We start from the raw sequence: 15,151 nt of genomic DNA, 5'->3' as shown, positions 1-15,151 counted from the left end.
AGGGCTCTGATCAGCTTGCGGGTAATGTTCTCCTTGTGGAGTCAGCCAGAGAGTAAACTGATGCAGAGCTTACTCAGTATTTTTAAGGCTAATGGACTCAGTCTGGAACCTGTAAGTCCAGGAGCCAAAAGAGTTTCTCAAGCATTTTTCTCCCATTGCCCTTCCCAGACGTCTCTTGCACATGTGAGCAGTGTGCGGGCATGTGAGCCCCCTGGGCCTCCTGTGCTCTCAGCTGGCTGAACCGGCAGCATTCCACACTGCAGCGTTCCAGGTGTCGGGTTACAGCTGTGCATGGCCTTTGTGAGCTGTAAGAGCAAAACAGCTGGAAGCAGGGCTTTACTCCAGCGCAGCATTGGTGGTTCAGTGGTAGAATTCTCGCCTGCCACGCGGGAGGCCCGGGTTCGATTCCCGGCCAATGCAGATGCGGGGAACTTTTTGGCAAATCCTTGGAAAAGATAGTGTGGCTCTCCAAGGCAGAGCTTTCTTACTGGGAGAACCTAGAAGAATCACAGGGATAGACATGTTTTGTAAATTTTCACTGATGTATGAGTATTTTATTATCTTTTCATTTTTTGATTCTCATTTTAGAAAATTTAGACAGTAGAGAAAAATATAAAAAAGCAAGACTGTCCCCACCAAGAGGCAATTAGTGTGATCTCAGAATATTTTTTCCATTATGTACACGTAACATGTAACAACATGTTTTCCATATTCATATATTCTTTTCCACTATATATGGAAACCATATGAAATCATATGGTTTACATAATTCCACATCCTGCTTTGTTTGTGTGAAGGCTTCTTTTGGTTTTTGTTTTGTTTTTGGCTTGACAAGTTGCAACTTACAGAAGTTTTGAATATTTTATACTGACTCTAAAAGTCAGTGCCTCTTAATGGATTGAGTCAGAAAGTAGAATAATGGTTGCCAAGCTGGAGGGAAAGAGGGAACTGGATAACTGGTTTCTTTAGGGAGTGGTGGAAGTGTTCTAGAATGAAATAGTGGTGACACTTAAATAACTTTGTGGATTTACCAAAAATCACCCAGTTGTATGCTTTAAAATGGTGAACTTTATGTTATGAAACTTCATGTATGTGAAATGTGTCTCAATTTTTTAAATAATGTTGTTGCCTCTTCCCCCAAAGTGGAACCCAGCAGCCCTTAACCCACCTTTTCTGCTTACGTGACAACAAGTCAGGCCCTCTGGGGAGGAACCCCTGTATTCCGCAGGTTGTGGCAGCTGCTAAAAACCTGCCACCTGGGGCATTGGTGGGTCAGCAGTAGTATCCTCACCTGCCAGGGTGCCATTGTCAGCCAAGGCAGCTTATTTTATTCTCTTAGATAGTTTTCCTAAGCACTCTTGAAACAGCTCTCTGCTTAGGATACTCTCAGTAAGACCAGGATACATTCAGGCAGCTTGGCCCTGGATTTTACTGCCTCATAAACAGCATTTCAGCAGATGCAAAGCTTAGTTTATGGTAGTTCCTGGAGATGATCACAGCTAATCTGGGGGCTCCATATCCACTCCAGACCTGCTTGGCTCATAACTGCCATTTTATCAAAGTGCCAGGAAAAGGTCCCAGCAAGCCAGGAGACAGCAATGATTCAGCTGGTCTAGCTGATAGGTTCATCCCAGCCTTTGCCTCTTTTTCCTATTACTATTTTGTTCCAGCCCCGGTCACCTGGCTAAGGGCAGAAACCTCCTGCCTCGTTCCGTCTGTGGAAGGTGTGGAAGGGCAAGACCTATGATGAGGCTGTCAGCCAAGCCTTCTGTGCATGAGCCTCACATCTGAGCACGGGGCCTGCGTTGAGTCACACTGTTTCCCAGTCCCTCTCTGCTTGCTCTGGCTGAACCTGGGCCCTGTGACTTCAGGGGTACATAATGCATTGTCCTTTCTCTGAGTTTCCACAGCTCTCCCTTTCCTCTCCATGATGCTGCGGGATTGTCTCAGGTGTCCTAGCCCAGATTCTGGGATCAGAAGGGCCTGCTGGTGAGTCCTGGCTCTGTGACAGGACTTCCTTTTTGTTGCCTTTGGACAAGCCACTTCGCCTTTTTAAGCCTCAGGTTCTTTATTTGCTAAACAAGTATAACAGTAATATCAGACTTATAGTGTGATGGTGAGCTTTAAATAAGATTTTTGCTTATAAAGCTCTTAGTATGTGGCAAAGGCCAGACACTCTCAGCAACAGGTGCTTTCATGTCAAACTGTTTTAATACATGTGTATCACATATCCATTCACTTAGCAAAGTTCTCAGGGCAGGGCTTTTGTATCCTTGTTTTTTACCACCAGTATTTCTTTTTTTTTTTCTTTTTTTTATTTTTATTTATTTATGATAGTCACAGAGAGAGAGAGAGGCGCAGAGACACAGGCAGAGGGAGAAGCAGGCTCCATGCACCGGGAGCCCGATGTGGGATTCGATCCCGGGTCTCCAGGATCACTCCCTGGGCCAAAGGCAGGCGCCAAACCGCTGCGCCACCCAGGGATCCCACCACCAGTATTTCCCAGAGGGTAATGAGCCCCTGGTAGGTCCTAAATTAGGGACTATAGAGGGTTAGGGATAGAAGTTCATGTGGCAGGTGAGGGGCAGAGCTGTAAATAGAGTTTCTAGCAGAGGGTTTGCAACCATTGTTGGTGGACATGTAAGGGAATCCATCCGTTTGTAAGACTTTGATGGGACTGGATATATCAGCAGCTCCTACAGACCCTGCAGATGCAGGTGAATCAGACCCAGGTCCTGCCTGTAGGGAGCTCAGGGGCAGACCCACAGTTGATTAATGATGTGGCCCTGTACGTGGTCACAGAGGACTGTGGCCATGGAGGTCATTTGAACTGAATCTTTTCCTTCTCATTAGCTTCCACTCTGCCCCCACCCCACCCCCATATTATACATGTCTCTTGTAGAGATATAGGGAGAAGAAGCTTTCCTAGCAGGGGAAGCACAGAGTAAACGAGTAAAATATGTTGTCTGGTAGATGCACTTGGCAGCACGTGTCAGAAGCCATAAACTTTTAAGAATTTGTCCTTAAGAAATAAATAGAGATACAGGTAAGGTTTTTCATTTTAAATGCCTAACAAAGGTTAGCTCACCTATCATCATAACAAGCCTATGCGGTAAGCACTGGTGACCCCATTATACAGGTGAGGGAGGGGCTGGAGGTGAAGTCAGGTCAGCTGCCCATGGTCACACAGTAAAGAGGTCCTCTAGTAAAGAGGAGAGTCCAGGCTTAGACTTAGGCCCAAGGGCTCTGAGTCTATGCTGTTGGTGCTGTTGATAATGCAGTTCTCTGAGGAGGGAGTTAATACCAACAGGGAAGCCACAGATTTACAGCTGACTGGGAATGGGAACGTTGCAGAGTAAAACAATATACCATTTTTACTCATCAACTTGGCAAAAATGTGAAAGATCATAATATCCCTGTGTGAGGCTTGGTGGGGATTGACTGCTCCTCCGTTCCTGAAGTGCATTTATTATTGGTAGAACTTTCCTAAGGAGCAGCTTATCAATATGGAATAAAATATAAAATGCCTGACCCTTTCCCCAACAGTACTGCCCACACGGGATCCTGGAGAAATGTGCTCACCCAGGAAGAAACATGGGGGAGACATAAGAGTAAAAGTAGGAAACAGTTGAAATTAATTTGAAGCCGATGTCTGACATTACATCATTTCATCTGCAAACGTGCATGGCTCTAGAAGTCAAGAGGGAGGAGGCTGCCAAGGGCATGGAGTCCAGGCCACCAGGCCAGGCCAGCCCACCCAGGCCTCCCTGCAAGTCCTCCTCCCCTTTGGGCCCAGATCTGTCCCATCACGTGCAGCCCATGCCTGTCCCCACTAAGCTAGGCCCCAGCCCCTCAAGGGCCTTTGGGGCTAGAGGAGACAGGCAGCTTGGAGCCTTTCTGTTCAACATGGAAGTCAAGGCCCCCTTTACCATGATCCACAAGAATAACACTGCTTTAGGACATAGTACAAAGTGTTAAAAAAAAAAAAAATCGCAGAAAATGTACTCTGATTCCATTTACGTTACAGAACAAAAAGAAAGCAAAAGATGAGGAGAGATACTTGCTAACCAGTAAAGTAGTTGCCTGCACATAGAGTGAAGTAAGATTGAAGGTTAGGGAGAGATGGGGCATGCTTTGTTTTGCTTGAAATTTTCAGAATGAGAACATTTCACTTGTATAGTTTAAAACTTTTAAGAGGCCAAGGGTGGTACCATCTGTATATATTTATATACAATATATAAAACTTCTAATTTTTTAATTCACAGAGTAAAAAAATATATATATATATGCCCATAATGAGATGGATGGATGGATGCATGGTTGGATGGGGAGGGACAGCTTTTCCTGATAGAAAGATTCCAATTAATAAGTATAGCAGGACAGAGAAAAACAGAAAATCAGCATTAGAGGAACTCAACAGCAATCATCATTATAGATCTACCAATGGATGCCAAAATCAGCAGGGGAATGTTTGAGGAAAAAAAACGAATATTTGCCTAGTCTCAATTACCTTCCCCAAGTTATTTATTGATTACAAAAAAGGAGACTGACAACTTACAGGAGAGAAACCAGCAGACACTGCCACAGTCAGTGATCAGTTTAGCATCAACCGTAACAAGACATACATCACATACCCCCAAAATGATCCATGGAGAAAGCATAGCACTTTGGTGGCATTCTTCCAAAAACATGTAACCTCAACCTCATCAGGAGAAAACACAAGACCAACCCAAATGACAACATATTCTACAAAGTAACTGACGGCTTCAGTGATCCTGAGGTCATGAAAGATAAGGAAAGCTTGCGGAATGGTCACAGATTTGAGAGGACTAAGGAGACAGGACAACTTAATGCAGTATGTGCTCCCAGATTCTATGCTAGAACAAAAGATGTGAGTGGAAAAACCGGTAACATTTTAATTAGGTCTGTAGTTTTGTTATTAATAGTCTTGTATCATTGCTACTTTACTGGTTTGATAATGTATCTTGTTAACATGAGGAGCAACAGTGTGAGGAGCACTTGGGTGGCTCAGTGGTTGAGCATCTGCCTTTGGGTCAGGTCACAATCCTGGGATCCTGGGATTGATTCCCGCATTGGGCTCCCTTCAAGGAGCTTGCTTCTCCCTCTGCCTATGTCTCTGCCTCTTTCTCTGTGTTTCTCATTAAAAAAAAAAAAAAAAAAAAAAGCAGTGGGGTAAAGGGTAAACAGAATTCTGTACTATTCTTGCAACTTTTCATAAATCTAAAATTATTAAGAATATAACGTTTTTTGTTTTTTTAACTTAAGAGAATGGAGATCACAGCCTAATACCCCCTAGCTCTCAGCAATTTCTATGTTCTGTCTCCATAGATCTGCCAGTTCTGGACATTTCATACAAATAGAATCATATGATATGTGGGCTTTTGCGAACTAGGTTCTTTTACTTGGCATGTTTCCAGTGTTCATCCATGTTGTAGTACATGCCAGTATATCATGCCTTTCTGTTGCTCTACAGTAGTCCATTGTGTGACTCTAATACATTTTATTTATCCATTCATCTGTTGATAGACATTCAGATTGCTGTGAACATGGTGCTTGGTTCCGGCATGGACAGAAGTGTCCTTTTTCTGGGGTATATATCTGGGAGTGGAACTGCTGAGTCGTAGGGCAACTGCATTGAGCCCTTAAGGAATTGCCAGGCTGTTTGCCAGAGCAACCACACAATTTTACATTCCCACCAGCAGGATCCGAGGGTTTTCATTTCTCCACATTCTCACACCACTTATTATGTTTGTTTCAGCCATCCTAGTGGGTGTGAAATGGTACCTCCTTGCAGCTTTGACTTACATTTCCCTGATGGCTAATGATGTAGACTATCCCAGGAGTCGTTTTTAATATCCACTGCCCTCGGGCCAGCAGTCCTTTCTGAGATTTCCCAGACGTGTTAGCACTGGTATCCTCCTTTTGAGATCACCGTGCCTAAAAACATACAAGCATGAATACTATGCAGAAAGCTCTGGGGAATGATTGGCATTGTGTCCTCAGGGCTCCTGAGCTACAGTCTTTTTTCAAGAGCCAGAGTCAAGGTGCGGGGAACCTAGAGAGTCTGTGCCCTTATATCTGGGATCGTGTTCATTCAGAAGACCCCAGCAGCCCTTTAGCATGACACCTCGTTCCTCTCACTGTCTCTAGGAGGCCCCGATGGTTCTTGTGACTCAAGCTTCAGTAGCAGCATCAGCGTCTTCACGCCAGCCAGGTAAGTGGTTTGTGCCAGCCAAAGGTGTTTGTAGAAAACAAATGGTCTAGATCTTTCCTGAGTGCAGGAAATGGCAGTGAAGACTCAGGGAAACTGAGCAAACCCAGTCTACCCAGTTCTGTTGGGGAGGGATTAGAAGGTGTTGGAGGTCAGTAAGTACAAGTTGTAAAAGTATAAGCAATGGATGGTGGCTGCAAGGAGACCCTTGCAGACGCCCCTGCCTGGAATTTTTGCTTGTCAGGGTAATGAGACTGACAAGGGGAAGGCCATTCTGGGGTCTGAGACTGCATAGACTGGGCAGCAAGAGCTTCCTCCCCCAAGCGCCAGGTCGGCTGTAATAGCACAGCCTTCCACGTGGGGGCGGTGCAGGCCAAACAGCAAGATCACTCCCTTCCTCGAAGTTCCCTGTACCGCATGCAGGGTGATTGATGACCTTCCCCTGGAGGGAGATCTCACCATTCTGCCTCTATCTGAGTCTGCTGGACTTGCCCTTTGTCAGTTTTTCTTTGGGCAGAATTAGCACCTGTGGGGCCGCAATGGATGGTATTCTCCTGCAGGGGGTTTCTTCCCCCTAAATTCAACACTGAACCTAAGCCCTGGGGAACCGTTTAGTCTCTCAAGAAGAGAGAATCTGCACTCCGCAGACCTTTAGGATCTTTCCTCCTCTTGTATCATTTTTTTCATTTATCCTTCTCTCTAAGGACCCAGTGGAGATTTTCAAAGTGTGTGGGTACGGACTATAAATGTGGCTTGCTCCTAATCGTTTGAGCAAGTCAATAACCATTAATTCATTGACTTGTCCTGTTATGTTGTCACATACCCCAGCATACCTGCATGTGTTCAGCCCTGCGGGTTCCTAGGTAGAAATGTGATCCCTGAATGTGGCCCCCAATCTTAAGGTTCTCTGATGGGGAGGCAGACACCAGGCAGTGATTTCTGTGGTGGGGGACTCAGGGTATTGGGGGTGAGCCATGGTGCCTGAGCTGAGGCTCGCTGGAATAGTGGCTGACAAGGATGATCACTTGGTGAGTGCCTCGTAGGCCCACTGTGCCAAGTACTTTGTGTCACGTCATTGGATTTTGCTGATGTTTAAATCCCAGGGGGTCATTAGTAGTATTTCCATTTTTGGGCTGAGGAGGGACAGAAGATCTGGACTGCTGTGTAGAGAAGGGATTTAGGAGGGGCCAAGTGAATGCAAACCAGTTAGGGGCCACTGCTGCCACCCTGTAAGAGGGGAAAGAGGCTCAGCCCAAAGAGGTGGCCTTACATGGAGAAAGTTGGATTTTTTTTTTTATCTGTTTTGAAGGATGAAGTGACAGGGTTTGCAGATGCATGTGTTGGAGTAAGAGGAGAGACATGAGGGAAAGAATAACTTCTAGATTCGGAGCTTGAGCCAACTCAGGATATCCTGGCATTTCCCAAGCTGAGGTGGAAGGAGGAACAGGTGTGTGAGTGGGCCACTCAAGGGCTCTGTGCCATGTGGCTTTGAGTACCCCCGGGGGTGGTTAAGGAGGCAGGTTTGGATCTCGGATTCCGGAGCTGGGGGAGGGATCTGGATGGAGGTGCGGGGAGATGGTGCCCTGCAGAGGGGTCAGCTGTTGTTCTGAAGGCCATGGAAGCCTGATGATAAGTGGCACTGCCAGGTGCAGACCTGTGACTTGGCACGTCCTCTGGCAGCCCAAAGGAGGGTAAATGAGGGAGAGGCAAAAGTAAGAGCACAGGAGCCTGTTGCTGACTCGTCACTGTTGTCTAGGCTACAGGAAATTGTCCGGCTCCACCAAAGTGGCATTGGGAGGTGAAGGGAGGTCTAGGAAGAGGCAGAGATCAGACATCACTGCCCGACCATGCAGGCGAGCACGACCCACCCCTGCCTTGCTGGGGAGGCAGGGGTGCCATTTGCTGGGGCAAGTCTAAAGGCTGAGGTTAGGAACTACCTAATTGGAACCAGGCTTTGGTTTATACCTGTCATTCAGGAGCCAAATCCTCCCCCTTCTAAAATTAAAAAACCAAGAACGAATCATCTCATGTTTTCTGTCTCCCACAAATGGCGATACCCTCATGGCAACTGCCAATCTGAATCAGTAGCTGTGCCAGATGGAGGGTGCCCTTCAGAGTCATGAAACTTAAGCCACGGTGTCTGGGCCCCCCTCTCCTTGGAGTTGGCAGCTAAGGACAGTAGGGTTGGTGCATGCTTCCTCCAGTAGGTGCTGCCAGAGGAGGACTGAGCTTGGGCAAGAAGGCACCTTCCAGGATCACCAAGAAACAAAACCTACCCTGTGACTATCCAGACCTGCTGCCTGCCCTCAGCTCCCATGAATCCTCTGCAAAGTGGAGTCCAACCACCTGGGCACACATCTTGACTCTGTGACCCTGGGCAAGCCGTTTAACTGCTTCCTGCCTCAGCTTCCTCATCTGTAAACTGGGTGCAATGATAGTACCTACCTCCCAGGCGTTTGGAGCTCATGTGAGTTGAATAGGTAAAGAAAATAGAATGGTGCCCAGCCCTCAGAAAGCACTTTACATGTTTTAGCTACAGATACTATTACAAGAACCTCATTATTATCCCCATTTTACAAAAGAGGAAACAAGCCCAGAGAGGTTAACTTCTTGCCCGAAGTCACTCAGCTACTTAGTGGCCAAGTTGGAATTCAAGCTCAGCTGGTCTGACCCCCACTTCCACCAGTGTGACCTTTATTGGTTGCACTGGGAGAGTTACAGAAGCTTTGCATGTCAGCCTCCCCCACTCACCTGACATGGAAGCACAGAACAGGTGTTGCCATGCACACAGGCTTCCACTCCAATGCCCTAGGCCTCGCCAAGGGCCATGGTGTCATCAGCGACATTCAGGATAGGTCTCCTGGTATAGATGGCTGCATAAAGGCAAGCAGAAAGATCTAGAATTCAGTGCTTCCCAAGCTTTAGCATCAACTAATGAAAGGAAGTTGTAAAGATACTTTATAAAAAAAAAAATTGAATTCAGAAGCCATTCTTTATTAACCTTTGTCCTAATTTGATTAGAGATGAAACATGAGTACCAAAAGAAGTTAGATGAAGTACTGCCTCTCCGAGAGAACCACTGGAATTTATCATTATTTGTTGGTAGTTTCAGAAGTCTTATTTTAAAAATCAGTATTTTAATAGCCACAGTAGTGCCATGCATTTGGAAAATGTAGTACATATATGTATATGTAAGACATTAGTTATGAGATGCTTTATGAGAAAAATGCTCACTGGAAATGGAGTTCTGCAGACACCTTGAAATAACTCAGAAGCCCCCAGGAGTGACTAGTCTAGACTTTTTGGAACTGACGCAGAAATGTATTTTAAGCTATGAGTGAGCTCCCTTCTGCTCTCTGGGTAAGGGAAGCCCAGGTGGAGGCTGCCCCATCCCAGACTCCAGGCCTGCAGCAGGTCAAGAGCCCGTACACCATGCAGCCTGCCCTCCGGAGGAAGAAGGGCTCAGGTTCTCGCAGAGTTCCGGGAGTGCCGGCAGAGCAGGTGGGGAGTCGCACTCACAGCAGCCAGCCCCACCCAGTGGAGCCACTGAGAGCTGCCTCCTCTACAGTGAGTGAGATCTTTGGGCCACGAAGATCAGTCTGGGGCGTGCCTGCTTCCCATGAGACTCCCCTCCAGCCAGCCAGGGGCAGCGAGCCCCAGGGAGAGTGTTGAGCTCTAAGGGAATGGGATTTCATTGCCTGGCCACATGGCCTTGGACAGATCCTGTGCTGTCACATCTGTGCACTGAAGGATCAGGTTACTTGAACTGTGAGGTCCCTTCTAGCTCCCGTGTTCTTGGCTGGTTGAAGCTGACACCTGCCTCACTAGCAATCTGAAGGTGCCCACGTCCGGGGAATTCTGCTATAGGAAGGACAGAGGATGGTAGTGCACAAAATGCTGCCAGTTCTCACACACTGGGCCCATGAAATCCTTCATTGTTTGGCCTTGACGCTTTACTAACTGAGGGAGATGCCACCATGGGCTGGCACTTGCTTTGTCCCTCAGTCGAGATGCTGAGCTGGCCTGAAGCATGTTGGGACCACAGTGAAGCAAGGAGCCCAGCTGGCCCAGGGACCATCTAGGGTCTTGGACCTCTTTTTGGGCTGCTTGGATCTGGAGTGCCCCCACCCCCCGCCCCACAGATCAGCCCCAGGCCTTTCCAGTATCCTCTCTCACCCCACATAGAGACTTTGTCTACCGTACTGACAAAAAAAATATATTGAAAGGTGTATGTGACAGCCCCTTTCTCCCTCCAGTACACAGGGCGCTGCCGGGTCTGACTTGGTCAGGGAGTGGCCAGCCCACTGACTGTTCTGCTGCCCCTGCCAGGGGACAGTTGGAAATAGACTCTCCTGAGCCTGGCCCGTTAGCAGGCAGGGCTGCGTGGTGGGTAAGACTGCTTTAGACTCAGACTGCTCACACTCAAAATTGCTGGCTTCACCACTTCCTGGGCCCGATTGGCAGGGTGGAGTTGGGGGAGCTGCTGGGCTTGGCACTGCCTTCCTCCCCACCAGAGCTTAGGACACAGCCGTTGCTTGCCAGTGCAGTTCTGACTCCCCCAGGGCAGTGAAAACAAGGCCTTGCCCCCAAGGGGGCCGTTTCAGCTAAGAAAGTAGTGGTGGCCTGCCAAGCACAGGGTCCTTCTGGCACCCTGGTGCCCACGTCCAGGGAATTCTGCTGTAGGATAGGGCAGAGGACGGTAGTGCACAAAATGCAGCTCCCCATATGGCAGCTGAGTGTCCTGCAGCTCCTGCTAGGGAAAGGGACTCACTATGGGCTGGGCACTCACCAGGGTAGGAGATAGGAGGCAGGGATGGGATGGCTTCCACTCGTTCCTCACAGCCTCCTGAGCTCCTACTTTGTTAAGACCGTGGGCTGTGCTTAGGTTTCTAGAGCTTCTCCAGCTTCTCAAGGAGAGAGCTATAATAGCATGCTGGAAGGAGCCAGGTAGGCCAGCAGGACGGGAAAATGAGGCACTTAGAGATAAGACAGTAAGTCCTGGTCACTGGCAGGAAGACACTGGGAATGTCTAGGAAGTTGTCAGAGAAGGAGGGAAGATGCTCTGGAAGCCGTAGGGTAGATCGCTAGCCTGACACTGCCGCACTGTGTTGTCTATGGCGGTAGCCGCTGTCATGGGGCTGCTGGGCATGTACAGTGTGGTTGGTCTGAACAGAGATGTGCTGTCAGGGTGAGGGGGTGAGGTGCATGCTGGATTTCAAAGACTTGGGACACAGAAAACACGAAGTATCCCATGAGTGATGTGTATATTGATTTTTATATTGTTTATGTGTTGAAATGATACCCTTTGAGTATGTGTTAAACTCATTAAAAGATATATCATTAAAATTTTACTTGTTACTCGTTAGTACAAAACTTGAAAGTGTAAAATTTCACATGTGGCTCACATTATAGATCTATTAGACAGTGAGCATAAGAGAGGAATCGATGAAGAGACTGGCTAGGAGCTTGTGTTTGCCACCCTGGACTTGTCTGTGCCTTAGTTTCCCTATCTGTCTTAGACTCCCAAAGAATCTAGATGTTTGGGTATTCTCAGAAGATCCCAGAACTCCCAGCCGCATGACTCCTGGGGAAATCTCAGTGACAGCCCCAGCCAGAGGCTCAGGGCCACGGGTCCCGTCACTTGCACACTCAGTCCCCCCACCCCACCCCTGCCCACTACTAGAGGACAGAAGTGACATTCTCACCCCTGAAACGAGCACCATGGGAAATCATCAAACCATAGTAAATAGCGGTTCCATTGAGCAGTTACAGAGCTGAGAATGGGGCCCTTTAGGAATTCACATCAGATGAGCTTCAGAGAGGCTGCAGGCGAATTAGGGAAGCACAGGCATCGAGTTCCTGCTGCAAATGAATAATTGAGCAGCCTAGAAATACCACACAAGACCGTTTTGTACAGGCAGGCAGCTGAACTACCTGGCCTGGGTCCTCAGGAAAGGCAGCCCCTGAGCTGCACCTGTCAGGACACCTTTAGGCAAAATACGGTATGACTCGTCGCAGGAAGGGAGCCACTCCTTGACATCCTTAGGTTCTCTGCCCGTGCTGTCCCCATCCCTGAAAACTCCAGCCTTTTCACGGGAACCATGCTTTGGGCAGAAGGCTGTGTCACTGTCCCAGCAGCCCCTGACCCTCTGAGGGCTCCTCGGCAGGACTTCTCTCTGCCCAGGGATCACCGAGGCTTTGGGCCAGGGAACCTGAGCCCCACTGGAGCAAAGCACAGTCTCAACAAGCTCTGTTTCCCAGAGGCAGAGGCTGTGTTGCCTCTTCCCGGCTCAGACAAAACTGTTACAACTTCACAAGCAACTCTCAAGGCTTCTCAACCAAGCCAAACCCTGGTCCAAGTGGCCTGGAGTATGGCAAGATCTAAAGCCATGACCTCTGTTCTTACGCGAGAAAAGTTCTTCATCTGCCTGGTAAAAAACCTGTTGACTCTCAAGGGCTGTTTTTAGGACTTTCCCCTGGACTCGTTGGATGTGGTGGTTTTGTTTTATCAATGAAGGGTCTGGACTCAATGCTCTGAGAATGCTAAACAGCCTTTGAGGCTTGAGGTCTGCTGGGACCCAGCTTGGTGACATCAGAGAGGTTTTTTCCTGTCCAAGCCGGGCTAGTGCTGGGGAAGTGGGGTGGGCACACAGCAGACTGGCTCTCTCACCTCACCTGTGGTTGTCACAGCTCCAAGCCTTGGAAAGGGAGGAGGGAAATCAAGGAGTAAAACCAGCCCTCCGTGAGCCATACCAAGGGTGTATGCCACCTGCCCTTCCCAACCACTGCACCCACGACAGTGAAGCAGAGTGTGGTTCTGAGCACAGAGCCGGGGTGGTGCTGCAGCCTAGGGAGAGGGGTTCCAGTGCCTTCAACTCCTGTCTCCTCCCTGATCTTGCCCACAGCACTGAAAGGGCCCCAGTGACCCTCCACCTCGATGGGATTGTGCAGGTCCTGAACTGCCACCTCAGTGACATGGCCATCGGGATGATGACCAGGATTGCTGTCCTGAAGTGGCTCTACCATCTGTATATCAAGACTCCCCGGAAGGTGAGTCCCTGGGCCCATCTCACTCATACCCGCTTCCAAGCGAGGGGCTGCCTTGGGGTTCACTTCGGCTTTCAGGGGCTCCTTGGGGTTGGTAGGATTCTGGTCAGTGCAATTCTGGAAAGCCCTGGGGAAGCAGAGTGACAGATGCTGGAGGAGCCCCGGGAAGGCGTGGGGTGGTCCCTGCAGTGCTGTTATGACCCCGTCCGCGCTAAATCTAGTGGCGGAGCATGGGGAGCTCATGGGTGCCCCGGCTTCTCTGCCCTGCAGATGTTCCGGCACACGGACAGCCTCTTCCCCATCCTACTGCAGACGTTATCGGACGAATCTGATGAGGTAGGTCACATGTGCCCCCGTCCTTCCATGCATGGCTGCCCAGCCTCCCTTTCTGAGTGGCTGAGGGGTCTGGTAGATGAGAGGAGCTCGTTTTACTGTTCTCCTAAATCAGCACCCAGAAAATTGCTCTCATTCTACCTGGTAAGGTACGTCACTGACAGGGACAGCTGTGTTGTCATGCTCTGAGCTTTGGGAACAAGGACTTACTCTCCCAGCCCTTCTGAAGAACGGTGGGTCATCACGTGAGCAAGGACACCAGGCTCAGGGGGCATCAGGCTTATCTGTAGAAGGCAGGGAGCGTAGTGGTGGGCTGCTCAGCTGTGAGTGGGCACCCAAAAGCAAGGTCTGTCCCCACTTAACTGCCTGACCGTGAGTAAGTTGCTTCACAACCTTGCATGCTGGTTCCTTCTCTGCTCAGTAGCAGGAGCAGTAGCAGCACATGCACTGTGGGGATGAACAGACCCTCAGAAAATGCTGAGTGCCAGGCCACATGGTGCTGGCCTCTCTGGAGCTCTCATTCTGTTCATTTCCCCCAGACTCCATTCTGACCTCTGGTTTGAAATTGTCCCTTTAAGCTTGCTTTGTTGGGGTCACCAAGGGCAAAAGAGAGAGGCTAACCCAGAGAAAGGGAAGGAGAGCTGGGCCCTGCATTCTTCAGCCCTCTGGGGGAGGCCCCACCGGTCCCCACCCATTCTCTGCAGCGTTCCGTTCCATGCAATTAGGCTAAGGTAGTTCTTTTCAGGACTCCCTAGCCTCCCAGCCAAGGGACAAGATTTGTGGCTGGGTGTTGCCGTCGGCCACTGTAGCATCCCTTCTCTCCACCCATACCAGCTCCAGGCTGCCTTTTGGATGCTGGTGGGCTGTGCCTCTACTGACCCCTCTCCTTCCCTCCTCTGGGCTCTGGGCAGCTGTGGGCTCCAGGCAGAGTGGTGTGTGCCCTGTGAGGCAATGGGCACATGAATGCATAGATTCCCCCACATGGCCCATTGGGAACATGGGAGTGGACAGGAGCTGGCCTGGGGTGGGGGGGAACGGGACAAGAGAGGGATACTGGTTCCCAACTTCCTGTGCATGAGGCATATGAGGCACCTGAGGCTGGTACCAAACTATGTGAGGCCCAGGGTAGTCTTCCTGCAGCCTGAGTTTACATTCTGGAACCTGAGCTGAAAAGAGATTGCAGATGGGTAGGTGTCTACCTCTCCATCCTCTGAAGTACCCTGCATTTCCAGAAAAATCTAAAACAGATGGTCTGGGCATCTGCCCTTGACCTCTCCTGCCTGCCCTACTCGCATGCACGCGCACTCGCGTGTACATACAGCCTCCCTTCCCTTCCCCTCAGCACCTCACTGCAGTATGGGGCCCAGGAGGACACGGCCCGGTTCTGCCGGAGTTAGGGGTGACTCACTGCGTAGTCACAGCCCTCATTTCAGTACAGAAAGGAAAAGCAGAACTTCGCTGATTGGTTCCTTCCCTAGGACTTCACTGGAAGCAGCTGAGTTTTCAATCCTTTAAATTGAGTTGTTTAATCCCATCCAG

General features: G+C 49.2%; 1 protein-coding gene, 1 long non-coding RNA gene and 1 other non-coding gene across 3 annotated transcripts in view; all 3 read left to right on the top strand.

Moving 5' to 3' along the window:
• The window catches only part of VAC14 (VAC14 component of PIKFYVE complex), a 100,752-nt gene that overhangs the window by 17,596 nt on the left and 68,005 nt on the right, over positions 1-15,151 (top strand). The window contains exons 10-12 of the mRNA XM_038538369.1: positions 6,172-6,235; positions 13,138-13,282; positions 13,550-13,615. Coding sequence (XP_038394297.1) covers positions 6,172-6,235; positions 13,138-13,282; positions 13,550-13,615 — 275 coding nt within the window. The remainder of the gene's footprint in view (positions 1-6,171; positions 6,236-13,137; positions 13,283-13,549; positions 13,616-15,151) is intronic.
• Positions 350-420, top strand: TRNAG-GCC. The gene has a single exon. It is a non-coding gene; the product is annotated as a tRNA-Gly (tRNA).
• Positions 6,412-10,882, top strand: LOC119871956. Its single transcript, XR_005360107.1, has 2 exons — positions 6,412-7,679; positions 8,437-10,882. It is a non-coding gene; the product is annotated as an uncharacterized LOC119871956 (long non-coding RNA).

Source organism: Canis lupus, chromosome 5 (genome assembly GCF_011100685.1).
Source record: "Canis lupus familiaris isolate Mischka breed German Shepherd chromosome 5, alternate assembly UU_Cfam_GSD_1.0, whole genome shotgun sequence".
NCBI classification, from domain to species: domain Eukaryota; kingdom Metazoa; phylum Chordata; class Mammalia; order Carnivora; family Canidae; genus Canis; species Canis lupus.
The sequence above is the reverse complement of the archived record's forward strand: the minus strand, read 5'-3'. Positions and strand labels throughout refer to the sequence as shown.